Here is a 21,928-nt window from a genome sequence, read left to right as displayed (position 1 = left end):
CGCCGACTGGGGATGAGCGGGAAGGCGTTGATCGCGGAGGAGGTCCCAAATTGGGGCGAACGACTCGCAGCAATCGGAGAGGAATTACGTGGCGGGTCGATAAAACGAGAACCACTTTGTGTGGAAGCCCCATGGATAGACTCGACCCCCGCCATGGAAATGTGGGATTTCCACCACTGGCTCAGCATGAGTGTGACTCTGAGCACCCAATGCGTCAGTGTGGCTCAACCGAGCAGTGAATGAGTCTGTGCGGATGTGACCACACGGCTGGGTGAGCGAGTGGCGAGTGGGCGAGTGAGCGAGTGAGCGAGTGAGCGAGTGAGCGAGTGGGCGAGTGGGCGAGTGAGGAGTGAGCGAGTGAGGAGTGGGCGAGTGAGGAGTGAGGAGTGAGCGAGTGGGCGAGTGAGCGAGGAGTGAGCGAGGAGTGGGCGAGTGAGGAGTGGGCGAGTGAGGAGTGAGGAGTGACGAGTGGGCGAGTGACGAGTGGGCGAATGACGAGTGGGCGAGTGACGAGTGGGCGAGTGACGAGTGGGCGAGTGACGAGTGGGCGAATGAGGTGTGGGCGAGTGACGAGTGGGCGAGTGAGGAGTGGGCGAGTGAGGAGTGGGCGAGTGAGGAGTGGGCGAGTGAGGAGTGAGCGAGTGGAGGAGTGGGCGAGTGAGCGAGTGGGCGAGTGAGGAGTGGGCGAGTGAGGAGTGGGCGAGTGAGGAGTGGGCGAGTGAGGAGTGGGCGAGTGGGCGAGTGAGAAGTGGGCGAGTGAGCGAGTGAGGAGTGAGCGAGTAAGGAGTGAGCGAGTGAGGAGTGGGCGAGTGAGGAGTGGGCGAGTGAGGAGTGAGCGAGCGAGGAGTCGGCGAGGAGTGAGGAGTGAGCGAGTGAGGAGCGAGCGAGTGAAGAGTGAGCGAGTGGGCGAGTGGAGGAGTGGGGAGTGGAGGAGTGGGCGAGTGAGCGAGTGGGCGAGTGAGGAGTGAGCGAGTGAGGAGTGGGCGAGTGAGGAGTGGGCGAGTGAGGAGTGGGCGAGTGAGCGAGTGAGGAGTGAGCGAGTGAGGAGTGAGCGAGTGAGGAGTGGGCGAGTGAGGAGTGAGGAGTGGGCGAGTGAGGAGTGAGCGAGTGACGAGTGAGGAGTGAGCGAGGAGCGAGGAGTGAGGAGTGAGCGAGCGAGGAGTGGGCGAGCGAGGAGTGGGCGAGGAGTGGGCGAGGAGTGGGCGAGGAGTGAGCGAGTGGGCGAGTGACGAGTGAGGAGTGGGCGAGTGAGGAGTGGGCGAGTGAGGAGTGAGCGAGTGAGGAGTGAGCGAGTGAGGAGTGGGCGAGGAGTGACGAGTGAGCGAGTGAGGAGTGGGCGAGTGAGGAGTGGGCAAGTGTGGAGCGGGCGAGTGAGGAGCGAGCGAGTGAGGAGCGAGCGAGTGAGGAGTGAGCGAGCGAGTGAGGCGTGAGCGAGGAGTGAGCGAGGAGTGAGGAGTGAGCGAGTGAGCGAATGAGGAGTGGGCGAGTGAGGAGTGAGCGAGTGAGGAGTGGGTGAGGAGTGGGCGACGAGTGAGCAAGTGAGGAGCGGGCGAGTGAGGAGTGAGCGAGGAGCGAGGAGTGAGGAGTGGGCGAGTGAGGAGTGAGCGAGGAGCGAGGAGGAGTGGGCGAGTGAGGAGCGGGCGAGGAGCGAGGAGTGAGGAGTGAGCGAGCGAGGAGTGGGCGAGGAGCGAGGAGGAGTGGGCGAGTGAGGAGCGGGCGAGTGATAGAGCGAGCGAGTGAGGGGCGAGCGAGTGAGGAGTGAGCGAGTGAGGAGTGAGCGAGTGAGGAGCGAGCGAGTGAGGAGCGGGGGAGTGAGGAGTGAGCGATGAGTGAGCGAGTGAGGAGTGGGCGAGTGAGTGAGTGAGCGAGCGAGTGAGGAGCGAGCGAGTGAGGAGCGAGCGAGTGAGGAGCGAGCGAGTGAGGAGTGAGCGAGTGAGGAGTGGGCGAGGAGTGACGAGTGAGCGAGTGCGGAGTGAGGAGTGAGGAGTGGGCGAGTGAGGAGTGGGCAAGTGTGGAGCGGGCGAGTGAGGAGCGAGCGAGTGAGGAGTGAGCGAGGAGTGAGGAGTGAGCGAGTGGGCGAGTGAGCGAGTGAGGAGCGGGCGGGCGAGTGAGGAGCGAGCGAGTGAGGAGCGAGCGAGTGAGGAGCGGGGGAGTGAGGAGCGAGCGAGCGAGTGAGCGAGCGAGTGAGGAGTGGGCGAGTGAGGAGTGAGCGAGTGAGGAGTGAGCGAGTGAAGAGTGAGCGAGTGGGCGAGTGGAGGAGTGAGCGAGTGGAGGAGTGGGCGAGTGAGGAGTGGGCAAGTGAGGAGTGGGCGAGTGAGCGAGTGAGGAGTGGGCGAGTGAGGAGTGAGCGAGGAGTGAGGAGTGAGCGAGTGAGGAGTGAGGAGTGGGCGAATGAGTGAGTGAGGAGTGGGCGAGGAGTGGGCGAGGAGTGAGCGAGTGAGGAGTGAGCGAGTGACGAGTGAGGAGTGAGGAGCGGGCGAGTGAGGAGCGGGCGAGTGAGGAGCGAGCGAGTGAGGAGCGAGCGAGTGAGGAGCGAGTGAGGAGTGGGTGAGGAGCGAGGAGTGGGCGATGAGTGAGGAGCGGGCGAGTGAGGAGCGAGTGAGTGCCACAGCCGTTCAAACAGGCGCGACACGCGTGTAATTGTAGAAGAGCACTTTAATGGCAACACTAATTAATTATCATTACACGGGGGACTCGGCGGGGAGGGGGGGCGGTTTACGCGAGGGGGGGGGCCGGCGCGTTTACACGGCGGTGGTGGCGGCGTTCGCTCCGAGACGCCGTGTAAATATTTATACTCGCAGCACAGTCCACAGTACACACACAGAGAGACAGTATATAAGTATGTATACTAGCAACCCCATTGTATCGAGCACACACAGAGACACGCATAGACACACACATAGACAAAGACACAAGACACATAAAGACAAAGATCCCCCGAATAGCCTTAACAGACTGTTGGGGCAAGTGCTGTTAGGGAGCACATGTGAAGGCATTTCCGATTAGAACGGTTAGCTACGTACGGTGCGAAAGAAGTTCAACATACATATTAACATACAAGGCTGGCACGGCACACGAGGGGGTGGGTGGCCAGCACCACGCCCGCCCGCCTTTGTCTCCTCAGTGGCGATGTTTACACGTCGCGCCAAGTACTCATTGAAGGCTGAGTCGACCTAGCAGAGGCCCATAACTGGTTCAGATAGTCGTCACTAGTGGGGGCCGTGAGGGGGAATCGAACTCGGGTCGCCGGGTTCGTAGCGCAACGCGCTAACCGCTCCCCACATACAAAGTACACAAGAACACAGAACACAAATCTAGAACAACACAGAGACACATATACATACACACAAACATACACACAAACACTCATATACATACACCCAAAATACACACAAACACTCGTATACATACACACAAACATACACACAAACACTCATATACATACACACAAACATACACACAAACACTCATACACACAAACATACACACAAACACTCATATACATACACACAAACATACACACAAACACTCATATACATACACACAAACATACACACAAACACTCATACACACACAAACATACACACAAACACTCATACACACACAAACATACACACAAACACTCATATATACACACACACACAAACATACACACAAACACTCATATATACACACACACAAACATACACACAAACACTCATATACATACACACAAACATACACACAAACACTCATATACATACACAAACATACACACAAACACTCATATACACACACAAATATACACACAAACACTCATATACATACTCACAAACATACACACAAACACTCACACACACAAACATACACACAAACACTCATATACATACACACAAACACTCCCCGAAACCAATGGCGGAGCCAGGATTTTCAGGTAGGGGGGCAACCCCTCCAGCAATTAAAAATGATAGAGGAGTTGTTAGTAAGTAAGAAGTTGTTAGTGAGTAAGGAGTTGTTAGTAAGTAAGGAGTTGTTAGTAAGCAAGGAGTTGCTAGTAAGTAAGAAGTTGTTAGTGAGTGAGGAGTTGTTAGTAAGTAAGGAGTTGTTAGTAAGGAGTTGCCAATGAGCAAGGAGCCGCTAGCGAGCAAGGAGCCGTTAGTAAGCAAGGAGTTGTTAGTAAGTAAGGAGTTGTCAGCGGGTGAGGAGTTGATAGTAAGCAAGGAGTTGTTAGTAAGGAGTTGTTAGTGAGCAAGGAGTTGCTAGCGAGTAAGGAGTCGTTAGTAAGGGGTTGCTAGTAAGTAAGGAGTTGTCAGTAACCAAGGAGTTGTTAGTGAGTAAGGAGTTCTTAGTAAGTAAGGGTTAGCGAGTAAGAAGTTGTTAGTAAGTAAGGAGTTGTTAGTAAGTAAGGAGTTGTTAGTAAACAAGGAGTTGTTAGCAAGCAAGGACTTTTCAGTAAGCAAGGAGTTGTCAGTAAGGAAGGAGTTGTTGGTAAGTAAGGACTTGTTAGTAAGCAAGGAGTTGTTGGTAAGGAGTTGTTAGTAAGGACTTGTCTCTTGCTTTTTATTCGACGCTTGTGCGGCGATGGCACAGCCATCGATCGAGGATCGGATTCAAACCGCGTTGTGTGATCGGCATCGCGCTCGCTGAAGGTGTCGATGCCTTCAGGGAAGTCGTGTCCTGTATACGCAACTACGCACAATTCTGAGTCACTTATTACTGCTTTGCCGTTACTGATTGCAAATTATGGACCCTATCATCTCATAGAGTCCCTGGCACATAATAATATGCTACACAGTGGCAGTGGGGGTCGCAAAATGGCGATTTATTACTAATAAACCCCAATGATCCGATCGAAATTAAGGATTTCGATCGGATCATTGGGGGGGGGGGGGCACGTGCCACTCCACCCCCCGACCTCCCACTGACTCCGCCAGTGCCCGAAGCAGGTACACACACCCGTATGTATAGATGCACACACAGATACATAAATATACACACACACATAGGCATACACAGAAACATACACAGACACACGTGGATATGTACACACGGACACACAGATACAGACACACACGTGGATATATACACACGGACACACAGATACAGACACACACGTGGATATATACACACGGACACACAGATACAGACACACACGTGGATATATACACACGGACACACAGATACAGACACACACGTGGATATATACACACGGACACACAGATACAGACACACACGTGGATGTGTGCACACGGACACACAGATACAGACACACACGTGGATATAAACACGGACACACGCGCGCGCGTTGTCGCGAACTGAGCGCGTCTCTACGGTCGCGCCTGCGTCGCTTGCGCATAAGAGAGTCAATATTGATGCACTGCGAGAGGCGCAGCCCTGCAATTTCCAGCACACGACACTGCTAGCGGAAGGGACCTCCACTGGAGGGAGCCCCTTCTGGGGAGGGGCTCTAGAGAGCGCCTCGAGGAGAGATATTCGGCCGACTCTTCCCCGCTGCCCAGGCGTCTTGGAAGCGGTGGGAGTAGCCAAACTTAATCCCACCACACGGGAAAAGTTGATGTGTACGCGGTTCTATCAGTGACAAATATCCTCCGTGTAGCCTTAACAGACTGTAGGGGCAAGTGCTGTTAGAGAGCACCTATGAAGGCCGGAACGGTACACGAGGGGGTGGGTGGCCAGCACCACGCCCGACCGCCTTTGTCTCCCCAGTGGCGATGTTTACACACCGCACCGGGTACTCATTTGAGGCTGAGTCGGCCTAGGGGAGGACCAGCTCAGATAGTCGTCACTGCATGATCGTGGCCGTGAACGGGAATCAAACCCGGGTCGCCGGGTTAATAGCGCAACGCGCTAACCGCCACATTTCCATATGTGGGTCAATGCGTGAATAGGGGTAGGCAGCTTTCACACACTCACAGTCACAAATCACACAGATACACACACTCATATAAACACTCATTCACAGTGGTATCTTCAAACATACGGTCATATATAGAATAATACAAATATCCCCCGTATAGCCGTAAGCGACTTTTGGGGCAAGCCTTTCTATTACACCAGCTACTCATTACAAGCTAAGTCGACGAAGGGGAGGTCCAGGACCCGTGTGAACATTCGTCAGCGATACGGGGTCACGATACAAACACACAGACAGATACACACACAGACACACACACAGAAACACACACAGAAACACACAAACACACACAGACAGAAACACACAGACAGATACACACACAGACACACATACAGACAGAAACACACAGATACACACAGAAACACATACAGACACACACAGACAGACACACACAGACAGATACACACACAGAAACACAGACAGATACACACACAGACACACACACAGACAGAAACACACAGAAACACATAGAGACACACACAGACAGATAACAACAACAACAACCGCCATTCGCCACTAAGTGGCGGTGACGTCACCACGACGCTTGTGCCAGGCTATGTGCACCCTGAGGCCACGTGAAGTGTCGAACGCCCGCTGGCAGGAGGTCACGGGGCAGACCCAGGTGCCACGGGTCGACTGACTGAGATGACACACACACAGACACACACACACACAGACAGAAACACACACAGACACACGCGTGCAGGACTTCATTTCAGCAGGGCCTTTCCGGGTCGGCGATCCCGGCACACCACATCCAGTCCACATTTCTCTATGGCTGTGGGTTACGAGTCACGTGTCACCAACTCCAGTCTACCAGCCGAGCGGCAGAAAAGCCCGCGGGAGACGAGGTCGTGAATTCACAAACGCCCCCAGGTAGCCTACTCAGATTGTTGGGGCAAGTGCTGTCACCGAGCAATCCACGATGGAGTGATGTGTCTATCACTTCGCCCCACCGCCTTTGTCTGCCCTGCGCTGTGCTATGTACATAAGTCTGTGTGCAGTATATCACACAGCCCCCTATATAGGCGAGCTGTCGAGGTTGTACTTGGCCTGCTACTCCACGCCGAGAAGCCGGGTCACGTGCCCACACGTGACCCCACCGCGCGCGGCCCCTGCGGCGAGTCGCGAAGGGAAACTCGCACGAGCGTCGCCGCTTCGTCTGCCGCGCCGGGAGGTCGAATCGAAGCGGCGGACACTTCGCGATCGCCGCCTCCCTCGCCGCGGCACCAAACCGGTCGTCGTCAGCGCGCCCAGAGACATTTCGACTTGAGCCGCGAACCGGTTTTTCCATGCGGTTACCGGTAATGCAAAAAACGTTTTTTTTTAATCCTCTAACCCCTGATTTTAACGACCCTGATAATTATTGCGTTGCGAGTGGAGCAGCCCCCCCCCCGCCCCCCAGTAATTAATGACATCCGCCCCGGCTCCGGTGATTTACGCGAGGCTCGGGGCGCGCTTCAAAGGCGGCGCCGCTCCCCGGTGAGCGAGGAGGCCGCGGAGAGCCCCGTTACAGCCTCTCGTCTATCGCCATCAGCACCACCACCATCATCATCGCCATCGTCGTGGTGATGATGGTGGTGGTGAGACAAAGACGGCTGGGTGTAGTCCTGTCCACACCCAGCCCACACCCACCCTCCTACCCCCATACTTCGGGCGCCGTGCCGACCTGCAGAGGTGCTCGCTAACAGCACTTGCCCCTACAGTCTGTTCGGGCTACCCGGGGGACCTTTGGTGGTGATGATGACGGTCGTGATGGGTATCTAATAGTACTCGTATTGAGAAGGGCGCTGCTGCTACTTTGGGATGTTTGGCCGTGAGTCCCCATGAGGGATGAGAGTTTGACTCTGCGTGGGAGGAACTCCACCACGCACTGCATTGCAAGGGAATGACGCTCTGTTAATTAAAGATAACACGTAATCGTTAAACATCCGAGGACATTGATTGCACACTCGTTATTGTACGTGCGTTCTGTTCTCTAATGTGGGGAGCGGTGGCGTAGTGGTTATCGCACTGCGCTACACAAACGCAGAGCAATGCGCTAATCACCGCCAACATGAGTGGCGAGTAATATCTGAACAGGTCCCACGTGGACCGAGCTTTGTGCCGTGTGTATGTGTACTGTATGTACAGTAATATCAGCAATGGGGAGACAAAGGCGGCTGAGCGTGGTGCTGGCCACAGTTGCTGTTTGTTCACTGTGCTTGCCCAAAACAGCCTGTGTGGGCTACATGGGGAATCTTTGTCTTTTGTGTTCACATGCACAGTACACAAATATAGTACACACCACATGCAGTACACAGAGTACACAACACACACACAGGACACACATAGACTACACACCACAGAGTACACACAAAAAGTACACAGTACACACAGGACACAGGACACACGCCACACACCAGGCTCCACCACAACCCCTGGTGGGGTTGTGGTGGAGCCTGGTGAAGGGAGATTGATGGGAGTAACTCTGCTCCGTGTTCGAGTGTTGCGGAGAGAGGCTTCCTCAACGCAGTGGCTTGCCAGGGTTGTTGCTGCTGCTCAGCAGAGGGCTGAGGTGGCGGAAAGAGCGTCTCATCACCACCACCAACATCACCACCACTACCAACATCACCTCCACTACCAACATCACCTGCACCATCACCACCAACATCACTACCAACATCACCTGCACCATCACCACCAACATCACCACCACCAACATCACGACCAACATCACCTGCACCATCACCACCACCACCACCAACATCACCTCCAACATCACCTCCACCAAGATCATCACCACCACAACCACCAACATCACCACCAACATCACCTCCACCAACATCGCCACCACTCTTGCATGGTGTGCCTCAGTTACATACACTACACTTTGATTGAATTAACGACATAAACAGGAAGAAAGTTTGTTAATTTTTAAAATAAAGAGAACTGATACATTCTGATACGATGCACCCCACGCCAGCCCCGCCCCCCCCCCCAAAGGTCGTGAGGTGGACTACGCGAGCCCCCCCCCCAAAGGTCGTGAGGTGGACTACGCGAGCCCCTCCACCCCCACAGCGGGCGACACGAACACAGGAGTCGCCCTTCTGTCAAGGCTACACACACCCACACGCGCTTATGTACTGTGTATATATAATGCATATATAAAATGATAGCGACTGTGTATGTCGCCATCATATGATAACAACAGCAACAACAAACAATATTAATATAATAATTATAACAACAACAACACAGCAACAACAACACAGGTGCCGTTCTAAGTAGATGGGTGCAGTCCCTGGCTCCAGGGGACTCGCTCACCACCTCGTCTCCCGCTCCCCACCTCGTCTCCCGCTCCCCACCTCGTCTCCCGCTCACCACCTCGTCTCCCGCTCACCACCTCGTCTCCCTCTCACCACCTCGTCTCCCGCTCCCCACCTCGTCTCCCGCTCACCACCTCGTCTCCCGCTCACCACCTCGTCTCCCGCTCACCACCTCGTCTCCCCCTCACCACCTCGTCTCCCTCTCACCACCTCGTCTCCCGCTCACCACCTTGTCTCCCTCTCACCACCTCGTCTCCCCCTCACCACCTCGTCTCCCCCTCACCACCTCGTCTCCCTCTCACCACCTCGTCTCCCGCTCACCACCTCGTCTCCCCCTCCCCACCTCGTCTCCCTCTCACCACCTCGTCTCCCTCTCACCACCTCGTCTCCCTCTCACCACCTCGTCTCCCTCTCACCACCTCGTCTCCCGCCCACCGCGCGCGCCGAACTCATCGACCGCAGACCACGGGTTCCACGAGTGGGGTCCCGCACTCCAGCCAGCAGCGGATCGAGCGTGGAGATGACGCCAGCGCCCCCCTGCGCCGCAAGTTAGTCCGTAAAGACCGTCCGTCCGTCCGCTCGATCGTTCGATCGATCTCGAGTTCGTTCTTCATTCACCGCTCCCATCATCGTCACCATCACCACGCGCGGATTCCGTGCAGGGCGCCCTGCAGCCCGGGGGACTGAGCCCCCACCGCCGCCCCGCCCCCGCCCGCCCCCATCCCCCCCACCCCCCCCACCCCTCCGACCACCCCCGTGGCCCCGGCGACCCCCGCGGCCGCCGCGGCCGCCCCCCCGCCGCCGTTCATGAGGCTCTGCAAGTTCATGTTCATGAACGCGGCCGTGTTCATGGCGGAAGGGGTCCCGTAGGCCGCCGCGACCCCGGCCCCCCCGTACCCCCCGTGGTGGGGGGCCGGCCCCGGGGAGAAGCCCCCACAGGAGAAGCCGCTGTAGGAGGTGTGGTAGGCCCCGTAGGGGGGGGACGACACGGAGGTCACGTTGTACGCGGCGGCCGCGGCGGCGGCGGCGGCCGCCGCGGCCGCGGCCGCGGCGGCCGCCCCCCCGTGCTGAGACCCCCCCGCGGGCAGGCAGGGCCTCCCGTCCCTCACAAGCACAGGCACGGCCACGCGGCGCGGGGGCAACGGCCCGCACTGGTGCAGCTCCAGGCTGCGGTCCTGCCTCTGGCGCTTGCACTTGTAGCGTCGATTCTGAAACCAGATCTTCACCTGGAGGGGGGGGGGGGGGGGGAGACATACACGGGTGGGTGAGTGGGTGGGTTAATTGGGTGACCAAGGGGATTGTACGACCACCGTGTGTGGAGAGGTGACGCAATCGCGAACCGCTGAGGACTCCTGTGGCTGCATCCGTGGCACGCGTCCATTCTATGCTTCTATGACCTTAACTCAACACGGAAGTTGAACTTCTATAGGCCCCACCCCTTCCTGATTAAACCCCGCCTCTTCCTGTTTAGGCCCCGCTCCTTGCCCCGCTCACCTGCGTGGAGGTGAATCCCCCCCCCCTCACCTGCGTGGAGGTGAATCCCTCCCTCACCCCCCCCCCGCTCACCTGCGTGGAGGTGAATCCCTCCCTTACCCCCCCCGCTCACCTGCGTGGAGGTGAATCCCTCCCTCACCCCCCCCCCCCCCCCGCTCACCTGCGTGGAGGTGAATCCCTCCCTTACCCCCCCCGCTCACCTGCGTGGAGGTGAATCCCTCCCTCACCCCCCCCCCCCCCCGCTCACCTGCGTGGAGGTGAATCCCTCCCTTACCCCCCCCGCTCACCTGCGTGGAGGTGAATCCCTCCCTCACCCCCCCCCCCCCGCTCACCTGCGTGGAGGTGAATCCCTCCCTTACCCCCCCCCCCCGCTCACCTGCGTGGAGGTGAATCCCTCCCTTACCCCCCCCGCTCACCTGCGTGGAGGTGAATCCCTCCCTTACCCCCCCCGCTCACCTGCGTGGAGGTGAGCTTGAGGAGTGAGGCGAGGTGCTCGCGCTCGGGCGCCGAGAGGTAGCGCTGCTGCTTGAAGCGCCGCTCCAGCTCGAACACCTGCGCCTGCGAGAAGAGCACCCGCGGCTTGCGGCGCTGACGCGGTCGCGCTCCCAGCGACGAGGCGGATGACGAGGAGGAGGACGACGAGGTGGCGGTGGCCGCTGCGGTGGCGGTGTTGTTGTTGGTCGCGGTCGTGCCGAGGGTGGCGGCGGTGGCCGGCTCACGCGCCCCCACCCCCGACTCGGCGCAGGGACTCCGCGCCCCCCCCGCGGGGGGCTTCGCGAGGCTGGCGGAGACGGGGTCCACTAGCGCGCAGGGGGTCACTGGGCACACACGGGGGGGAGACATTTGAGTCGACCTAGGGGAAACCCAGGACCGGTTCAGATAATCATCACCGGTGTTCATCACCGGTGTTCACTGGGAGTGGGAATCGAATTTGGGTCGCCGGGCTCGTAGTGAGATGCACTAACTGCTGCACTACCGCTCCAAAAGACAAAGATCCCCCGTGTAGCCTTAACAGACTGCTGGGGCAAGTGCTGTTAGCGAGCACCTATGAAGGCCGGCACGGCACACGAGGGGGTGGGTGGCCAGCACCACGCGCGACCGCCTTTGTCTCCCCAGTGGCGATGTTTATACACCACACCAGTTACTCAACATACACACTCACACACGGACACGTAGCTCCGTGTTGATCCGACCTCGTGAGGCGCGAACGTGAAGTCAAATAAACACGGGGAGGGGGGTCAGGGTGCCGGTGGGAGGGGGGGCAGACGAGAAAATCTCGCGTCGTGACAAGGGCGACCCCGCACATCGCTTAGGGCATTAGAGTGCGCGTGTCTGTGCATGTGTGTGTGTAGAGTGCGCGTGTCTGTGCATGTGTGTGTGTGTAGTGTGCGCGTGTCTGTGCATGTGTGTGTGTGTAGTGTGCGCGTGTCTGTGCATGTGTGTGTGTGTAGTGTGCGCGTGTCTGTGCATGTGTGTGTGTGTAGTGTGCGCGTGTCTGTGCATGTGTGTGTGTGTAGTGTGTGCGTGTCGGTGCATGTGTGTGTGTAGTGTGCGCGTGTCTGTGCATGTGTGTGTGTAGAGTGCGCGTGTCTGTGCATGTGTGTGTGTAGTGTGCGCGTGTCTGTGCATGTGTGTGTGTGTAGAGTGCGCGTGTCTGTGCATGTGTGTGTGTGCGCGTGTCTGTGCATGTGTGTGTGTAGTGTGCGCGTGTCTGTGCATGTGTGTGTGTAGTGTGCGCGTGTCTGTGCGTGTGTGTGTAGTGTGCGCGTGTCTGTGCATGTGTGTGTGTAGTGTGCGCGTGTCTGTGCATGTGTGTGTTTAGGGTGCGCGTGTCTGTGCATGTGTGTAGAGTGCGCGTGTCTGTGCATGTGTGTGTGTGTGCGCGTGTCTGTGCATGTGTAGAGTGCGCGTGTCTGTGCATGTGTGTGTGTGTGCGTGTCTGTGCATGTGTGTGTGTAGAGTGCGCGTGTCTGTGCATGTGTGTGTGTCTGTGCATGTGTGTGTGTAGTGTGCGCGTGTCTGTGCATGTGTGTGTGTAGAGTGCGCGTGTCTGTGCATGTGTGTGTGTAGAGTGCGCGTGTCTGTGCATGTGTGTAGAGTGCGCGTGTCTGTGCATGTGTGTAGAGTGCGCGTGTCTGTGCATGTGTGTGCGCGTGTCTGTGCATGTGTGTGTGTGTGCGCGTGTCTGTGCATGTGTGTGTGTGTGCGCGTGTCTGTGCATGTGTGTAGAGTGCGCGTGTCTGTGTGGGTGTAGAGTGCGCGTGTCTGTGCATGTGTGTGTGTAGTGTGCGCGTGTCTGTGCATGTGTGTGTAGAGTGCGTGTCTGTGCATGTGTGTGTGTAGAGTGCGGCAAAACAACCCACTACCTCCTCGCGGTGCCGGACGGGCAACTCTGTCGTGGACAGTGCTGTAGGGGGAGTTCCAATTTTGATTGGCTCCTCCCCTCATGGCATATGTGTCCACCACAGGGGCTAAACGGGGGCTCTGGACGGGTGCGAGGGGCTGGTAACCCCTCCACCTTCAATTAATTACCACAAAACCACGAATTAAACTGAAATATGTAACAACTAAGCTTGTGCCGGAGGCCCGGGGGGCCAGGCGTCTATGACGTCTCTTGGCCAAACCCCAATTGGCGGAGCCAGGAGATTGAATACCTACCCTCGGGGCTACTCCAGAAACAACGAAAAGCCACTACGGGTGGCCACGTGGAATGTTCGAACGCTCACTGCAGAGGAGAGGCTGCCACTCCTCTGTCGGGAGCTGGACCGGTACCGCCTGGATCTATGCGGCATTCAGGAGGTCCGGTGGACCGGCTCTGGCTCCTGCCACCATGAGGGGTGGACAGTCCTCTACTCGGGGCAGCAGACTGCCAAACAACAGGATGTGGGTCTTCTTTTGAACAAAAGAATGAAGGGGGCGTGGGAGCGTGGCGGTGAGGTGTGGGAAGCTGTAAGCCCCAGGCTACTTTGGGCTCGCCTTCCCATCAACCGGAGGCGAGGAATGGTGGTCGTGGTTACTTATGCCCCCACCGAAGATGAACATCCGTGGAGGGATGCAGGCAAAGCCGATGAGTCAGATGCCTTCTATGACCTCCTGTCACAGGTGCTGGCTAAAGTGGCCCCTCGGGATAGAGTCATCATGTTGGGTGACTTCAATGCCCGAGTTGGTCATGATACTGGCACCTGGTCTGGAGTGATTGGAGGGCATGGGCCAGATCAGCTCAATAACAACGGTAGGAGGCTGCTAGATTTTTGTGCAGCCCATGGGCTTGTAATTACCAACACGCTGTTCCGGCATCGGCGCATCCACACAACATCATGGATGCATGCCGGGTCCAAGCAAGAACATCTGCTGGACTACATAGTGACGGACCAGCGAATGCGAGCCCATGTCCTTGACACCAGGACCTACCGTGGAGCTGATCTGCCCTCTGACCATCGACTAGTCATCTGTAAGATGCGCCTGCCATTCTTCCACTCCGGTGGTGGGTGTACACCCAGGACCCCATTCCAACCTAAAGTGGCCTGGTCTCAGTTATCTGAAGAAAGTTGCAAGCGAGAATTTCATCATCGCTTGCGGCTGGGATTGGCATCGTCCCCGACTCCTCCTGATGTCGAGGGTAAATGGGCGAGGTTTAGGACTGTGACTCATGCAGCTGCAATGGCTGCTTTGGGTACGCGGTCCAGACCTCCCCAGACACCCTGGATGACAGAGGAGTTGTTCAGGATGGTTGAGAAAAAACGACAGGCCCACTGTCATCGGCTACAGAATCCCACGTCAGAGAATGAGGAGGCTTACCGCAGCCTTCGCTCGGAGGTTCGGAGAGCCGTGAGGCGCTGCAAGGATGGGTGGTGGTCGCGGGTTGCTGAGGAGATGGAGTCTGCCTCAGTGGCCCGTGATCACAAATCGCTATTTAACTCCATCAAAAAAGTAACCTGCAGCGCCACACCTATTACCATCATTAGGGGAAAAAACGGTGATCCAATTTCCGACCCCCAGGAACAGGTTCGCAGATTTGCTGAGCATTTCTGTGAGGTCCTGGGGGAGGGAAAATCCCTCAGCCAGGAAAACATCGTGGCACAAAGTGAGGATCACCCTGCTGAGGCTGCGGTGCCTCAAATATTGGATGAAGTCACCCCCTGTGAGTGGCTGGCTGAGGTGCCATCTGCTGAGGAAGTATTGAAGGCGATCCGGAGTCTGAGACCAGGAAAGGCAGCGGGCAGAGATGATCTCCCAAGCGAAATGCTGAGGGAGGGTGGCGTTTGTGCACAGACTGCCCTATATGACATCATAACAACAGTCTGGACCACTGGACGGGTTCCGCAGGATTGGAAGGATGCCCTGGTGGTCCCCCTTTTTAAGAAGGGGGACCGCACAGACTGTAACAACTACAGGGGCATCTCACTCCTCAGTGTGCCGGGAAAGGTCCTGGCAAAGATTATTCAGCATCGCCTTGCCAGGCACGCTGAGGAGAGGCTTGCGGAGCCCCAATGCGGTTTCAGGAAAGGGCGGTCCTGCACAGATGCCATATTTTCTGTCCGTCTGCTACAGCAGAGGTGTAGGGAATTCCAACAAGACCTACATCTCTGCTTTATTGACCTGGTCAAGGCCTATGATACCATCAGTAGGCCTGGGCTCTGGGTCGTTCTTCGTGCTTTTGGAGTACCTGACCCTCTGCTCACGATCATTAAGGACCTTCATGATGGTGAGCGGGCCTGGGTAAAACTACGTGGCCGGGAGTCAGAGCCATTCCCTGTACACCTTGGGGTGCGACAGGGATGTCCTCTGGCTCCCACATTTTTTTACATCTATTTTGACCACGTAGTTCGTGAAGCCTTCAATAGCTGTACCGGGGGAATCTCCATATGGTACAGATATAATGGGAGGCTAATCGATGCCCGGGTGCGGTCAAGGGATGGCTCCCTATTGCTCAACCACGTTATGTATGCTGATGACTTGGTAATAGCTGCTCAGTCAGAGGAGGAGTTGGAGACGCTGCTGCTGAGACTGGAGCGTGCCACTAAGAGGTGGGGCCTTACCATCAGCCCCACCAAAACTAAGCACCTGCCTGGGTATTTTGTACCATCGGACACTCCACCCCCACAACTCCCAATCGGTGATGGGGCAGTTGTGGAGAGAGTGGAGAGTTTCCCATACCTGGGCAGTGTGCTTATGACTGGCTCCAGTTTAACAGCAGAGGTCTCACTCCGAATCAGTCGAGCGGCAATATCTTTTCATCAGTTGCGTAACGCTGTGTGGAAGCTACCTGGTCTGTCGCTCCGCACTAAGCTTCAGGTCTTCTCGGCCACGGTCATTCCCTCCCTTCTCTACGCTTGCGAAACGTGGACCCCCCTAATGGAACATCTTCGCCGGTTAGAAACATTTAGGCTGACCTGCCTACGATCCATCCTGGGTTTAACCAGACTGGATTGTGTGAGGAGCTCACAAATCCTTGAAAGATCTGGGCAGGGTCCCATCGGTGAGCTCCTCCGGCAGGCAAGGCTGCGATGGCTGGGTCATGTAGCCCGCATGCCCAGCCACCGCATGCCGAAACAGCTTTTGTTTGGCCGGATTGAGGGGGCTAAGCGGGCGCGGCACGGGCTAGAGAAGAGATGGAGTGATGTGGTACAGGAGGACGTGGAGCTGAGTGGACTTGCCGATGACTGGTACCAGCGGTGTCAAGATCGGCCTCTGTGGAGGAGGCTCGTGAATGATGCTACTGGGCAGTTGGAGGCAGTCGCCCTCCAACAACAACGGAGGGCGGAGGAGCGACGCTCACAACAGCGAGCGGAGCGCCGGGTGGCTAAAGCACAGCAGGTTGGCACAGTAGGGGGCACAGGTGGTGCATCAGCCAGTCATCTCAGTCAGTCGACCCGTGGCACCTGGGTCTGCCCCGTGACCTCCTGCCAGCGGGCGTTCGACACTTCACGTGGCCTCAGGGTGCACATAGCCTGGCACAAGCGTCGTGGTGACGTCACCGCCACTTAGTGGCGAATGGCGGTTGTTGTTGTAGAGTGCGCGTGTCTGTGCATGTGCGCGTGTCTGTGCATGTGTGTGTGTAGAGTGCGCATGTCTGTGCATGTATGTGTGTGTGCGCGTGTCTGTGCATGTGTGTGTGTAGAGTGCGCGTGTCTGTGCATGTGTGTGTGTAGAGTGCGCGTGTCTGTCTATGTGTGTGTGTGCGGTGGTGTAGCGGTTAGCGCGCTGCGCTATGAACCCGGCGACCCGGGTTCGATTTCCACACCACACCGGTTCTGGGCCTCTCCTAGGTCGACTCAGCCTCAAATGAGTACCTGGTGCGGTGTGTAAACATCGCCACTGGGGAGACAAAGGCGGTCGGGCATGGTGCTGGCCACCCACCCCCTCGTGTACCGTTCCGGCCTTCATAGGTGCTCGCTAACAGCACTTGCCCCTACAGTCTGTTAAGGCTCTAAAAGCTATACGGGGGATCTTTGTGTACACGTATGTGTAAAAGAGTATGTGTGTGTACACGGGTGTGTGTGTGTACACGTGTGTGTGTACACGCGTGGGTGTGTATAAGAGTATTGTACACAATAACCACTTTGTGGGGCAGATCAAGAGTGGTTGTTGTCCTATGCATAGACTCGCCGCCCTCACCATAGGAATGTGGAATTCCCACCACTGGCAAGGCAGGGCTGTGCACGGGAGACCAGCACGGATTCCTCGATATAATGGCATGTCACGATGAGACGATTATCGCGATATCAGCTGCCCCTTCACTTCGTGGTTGTTGTACTGTATTGGTCAATGTTTTGCTGTTGTATAATTTGTGCGATTTGCTGTACTCCCCCGACTCAGTCCCTTGGCAGTACTTGCAACCTTGGCAGCGCACTCGACACGGCCACCCCGAGCCCCCGACTCACGGCACAGCGGCCAAACAGGGCGAGCGCAGCGACAGTAGCAACAGCAGCAACAGCACGGTGCACTAAGCAGGTGTACCTACTCAGTGCACTAAGCAGGTGTACCTGCACGGTGCACTAAGCAGGTGTACCTGCACGGTGCACTAAGCAGGTGTACCTGCACGGTGCACTAAGCAGGTGTACCTGCACGGTGCACTAAGCAGGTGTACCTACTCAGTGCACTAAGCAGGTGTACCTGCTCGGTGCACTAAGCAGGTGTACCTGCTCGGTGCACTAAGCAGGTGTACCTGCTCGGTGCACTAAGCAGGTGTACCTGCTCGGTGCACTAAGCAGGTGTACCTACTCAGTGCACTAAGCAGGTGTACCTGCTCGGTGCACTAAGCAGGTGTACCTGCTCGGTGCACTAAGCAGGTGTACCTACTCAGTGCACTAAGCAGGTGTACCTGCTCGGTGCACTAAGCAGGTGTACCTGCTCGGTGCACTAAGCAGGTGTACCTGCTCGGTGCACTAAGCAGGTACACCTGCTCGGTGCACCTGCTTAGTGCACTTGCTTAGTGCACCTGTTCGGTGCACCTGCACAGTGCAGCTGCTCGGTGCACCTGCACGGTGCAGCTGCACGGTGCACCTGCAAGGTGCAGCTGCAAAGTGCACCTGCAGGGTGCAGCTGCTCAGTACACCTGCACGGTGCAGCTGCACAGTGCACCTGCAAGGTGCAGCTGCTCGGTGCACCTCCACGGTGCACCTGCAAGGTGCAGCTGCAGAGTGCACCTGCACGGTGCACCTGCAAGGTGCAGCTGCAGAGAGCACCTGCACAGTGCACCTGCACGGTGCATTGTGCAGGTGCAGCTGCTAAGAGTGCCCGGCAACGCCTCGCTTCACGAGTTCTCGCTTAACGCGGCACTTTTCATGAACGCATCGACGGCTCCTGTGGCGTCTAGCGAGGGTTTACTGAACATCCCTTACATCGCCACTGCGTGCGGCCTTCAGGGGAATACAACAGTCGACGTTTCGGGCAGTGGCCCTTATTTATAGCCACTGCGCGGTGTTCTGTTGTTGACACAGAGAGGCGTTAGGTTGTTGTCGTGGTTGTTGCTGTTTGTGTTTCACTGCCAACACAGCAATAGCATCGCGGGATAATGACTTAATAAGCATTAGCTGAATAAAAACTGCCTTGCCCTACCAACACAGAATCAGAATAATGTCAAATACCGTACTCGCAACCACGACTCCGGGAACACATTCAGCAGAGTGCTAATTGAATGGGTAAATAGCTGCAGTGATAATTACTGTCGATACATGATAACCATGTACCCTGCGTTTCGCTCCGGGCGATTACAGCCATTGCTCGTGCTGTTTGTTGCTGGCCGCGCGCGTTACGTGCCGAGAATCCTCTAAGGGAATGCAACCGCACACACCAGGCAATGACACTCGCGATGTGACGACACACACACCAGGCAATGACACTCGCGATGTGACTACACACACACCAGGCGATGATACTCGCGATGTGACGATACACACCCCAGGCGATGATACTCGCGATGTGACGACACACCCCAGGCAATGATACTCGCGATGTGTCGACACACACCAGGCAATGACACTCGCGATGTGACGACACACCCCAGGCAATGACACTCGCGATGTGACGACACACACCAGGCAATGACACTCGCGATGTGACGACACACACCAGGCAATGACACTCGCGATGTGACGACACACACACCAGGCAATGATGCTCGCGATGTGTCGACACACACCAGGCAATGATGCTCGCGATGTGACTACACACCCCAGGCAATGCTACTCGCGATGTGACTACACACACCAGGCAATGATACTCGCGATGTGACGACACACACCAGGCAATGATACTCGCGATGTGACGACACACACACCAGGCGACGATCATCTCAAAGCGGCGTTCTGCACGGCTTCGTGTCGCGCTCGCGGGACGGAGGAGAGAGTCGCTCCACGCGAGCGAGTGGACGCGCTTCTTGCTGCCACTCTTATCCGGCGATTCTAATCCTGCACCTCCCATGAGCGCGGGTGGCTACGTATGTCGCGAAAGAAGTGACGATACACACACGTACTCTGTAGAACAGGGGGTGCACACACACACTCACTCTCTAGAGCAGGGGGAGCACACACACACTCTGTAGAGCAGGGGGAGCACACACACACACTCTGTAGAGGAGAGGGAGCACACACACACACTCTGTAGAACAGGGGGAGCACACACACACACTGTAGAACAGGGGGAGCACACACACACTCTCTAGAGGAGGGGGAGCACACACACACTGTAGAGGAGAGGGAGCGCAAACACAGATAAAGACAAAGATCCCCCTTATCGACTCCTACAGACGGTTTGGGACAGTGCTATTAGCGAGCGGCACCTATGAAGGCCGCTACTGTGGCACACGAGGGGGTGGGTGGCCCACGGCCGCCTTTGTCTCCCCAGTGGCGACGTTCACTACACACCACCAGGTAGTCACCACCAGACGTTCACTACACACCACACCAGGTAGTCACCACCAGACGTTCACTACACACCACCAGGTAGTCACCACCAGACGTTCACTACACACCACCAGGTAGTCACCACCAGACGTTCACTACACACTACCAGGTAGTCACCACCAGGTAGTCACCACCAGACGTTCACTACACACCACCAGGTAGTCACCACCAGACGTTCACTACACACCACCAGGTAGTCACCACCAGACGTTCACTACACACCACCAGGTAGTCACCACCAGACGTTCACTACACACCACCAGGTAGTCACCACCAGACGTTCACTACACACCGCCAGGTAGTCACCACCAGACGTTCACTACACACCACCAGGTAGTCACCACCAGACGTTCACTACACACCACCAGGTAGTCACCACCAGACGTTCACTACACACCACCAGGTAGTCACCACCAGACGGGTTCTCCGTTGTCATAGCTTCAGTTGCCCGCAATGGCGCAGCAAGTGGGCGATTAATGGCGGAGACGACGATGATGGTGACGATGACGACGATGATGGTGACGATGATTGGTGGTGATGATGGTGACGATGATTGGTGGTGATGATGGTGATGATGGTTGGTGATGATGGTGATGATGGTTGGTGATGATGGTTGGTGATGATGGTGATGATGGTTGGTGATGATGGTGATGATTGGTGGTGATGATTGTGATGATTGTGATGATGGTGATTGGTGGTGATGATGGTGATTGGTGGTGATGATGATGATTGGTGGTGATGATTGGTGATGATGGTGATTGGTGGTGATGATGGTGATGATGATGGTGATGATGATTGGTGGTGATGATGGTAACGATGATTGGTGGTGATGATGGTGATGATGATGATTGGTAGTGATGATTGGTGGTGATAATGGTGATTGGTGGTGATGATGATGGTGATGATGGTGATGATGATGATTGGTGGTGATGATGGTAACGATGATTGGTGGTGATGATGGTGATGATTGGTGGTGATGATGGTGACGATGATTGGTGGTGATGATGGTGATGATGGTGATTGGTGGTGATGATGGTGATGATTGGTGGTGATGATGGTGACTATGGTGATTGGTGGTGATGATGGTGATTGGTGGTGATGATGGTGACGATGATTGGTGGTGATGATGGTAACGATGATTGGTGGTGATGATGGTGATTGGTGGTGATGATGGTGATGATTATGGTGACGATGATTGGTGGTGATGATGATGGTGATGATGATGGTGATGATGGTGATGATGGTGACGAGGTGCCACTGCCCCGCGAGTGTCCGCGTGAACCGCGTGCACTCCGGCAGCACCGTCACGTGAGACGCGCCTCACAGACGGACCGTGTCAACTCGGGAAAGCTTCACCGAGATTCAATACTATAGTAACAACCACAACAACAACAACCACCACCACCACGACCCCCCCGCCCTCGTGTAGTCAACGCAAGTGGCGTTAGTGAGCAAGAGGGGGAGGTGTCACCAGCTCCCCCACGCCCGGCCACCTCTATAATAATAAAACAATCACAATGATCATGATGATGATGATTTACACTTCGAGAGCGCCTCTCAGCCGGAGGTCACAAGGCGCTGCACCGAACGCAGAGCCTCTTGTGTCGCGCAGACTCACACCGATAGAATCCAACTCCAAAGCCAAGGATTCAAGAAATCCAATCCCACACCCTGGGGGGGGGGGGGGGTGCCACCCGGACTGGTGACGCAAGTGCTGTTAGCGAGCGCCTATTAAGGCCCACACGCCCGGCCGCCATTGTCTCCCTGACGCTGATGTATTACACGGCCCTCTAATTACATTCTTA

The 21,928-nt window shown here is 56.4% G+C and overlaps 1 protein-coding gene and 1 long non-coding RNA gene across 2 annotated transcripts in view; both read right to left on the bottom strand.

The window, feature by feature from the left end:
• Nucleotides 1-2,637: 2,637 nt before the first annotated feature.
• On the bottom strand, nt 2,638-9,942 carry LOC142924263 (uncharacterized). The gene is made up of 2 exons (XR_012941447.1): nt 8,583-9,942; nt 2,638-8,528 (listed from the first exon to the last, which is right to left on the bottom strand). It is a non-coding gene; the product is annotated as an uncharacterized LOC142924263 (long non-coding RNA).
• A 29-nt stretch (nt 9,943-9,971) lies between these two features.
• Nucleotides 9,972-21,928, bottom strand: part of LOC116941469 (uncharacterized) — a gene marked incomplete at its 3' end in the record, with an annotated part of 127,260 nt that continues 115,303 nt past the window's right edge. Inside the window, exons 4-5 of the mRNA XM_032952583.2 lie at nt 11,173-11,534; nt 9,972-10,448 (exon numbers count right to left, since the gene is read on the bottom strand). Of these exons, the coding sequence (XP_032808474.2) occupies nt 9,972-10,448; nt 11,173-11,534 (839 nt within the window). The remainder of the gene's footprint in view (nt 10,449-11,172; nt 11,535-21,928) is intronic.

The sequence above is a fragment of the Petromyzon marinus genome, chromosome 11 (assembly GCF_048934315.1).
Source record: "Petromyzon marinus isolate PM22_M1 ecotype Great Lakes invasive population chromosome 11, UKy_Petmar_22M1.pri1.0, whole genome shotgun sequence".
Taxonomy (NCBI): Eukaryota; Metazoa; Chordata; class Hyperoartia; order Petromyzontiformes; family Petromyzontidae; genus Petromyzon; species Petromyzon marinus.
Note: the sequence above shows the minus strand (reverse complement) of the source record. Positions and strands in the feature narration are given on the sequence as shown.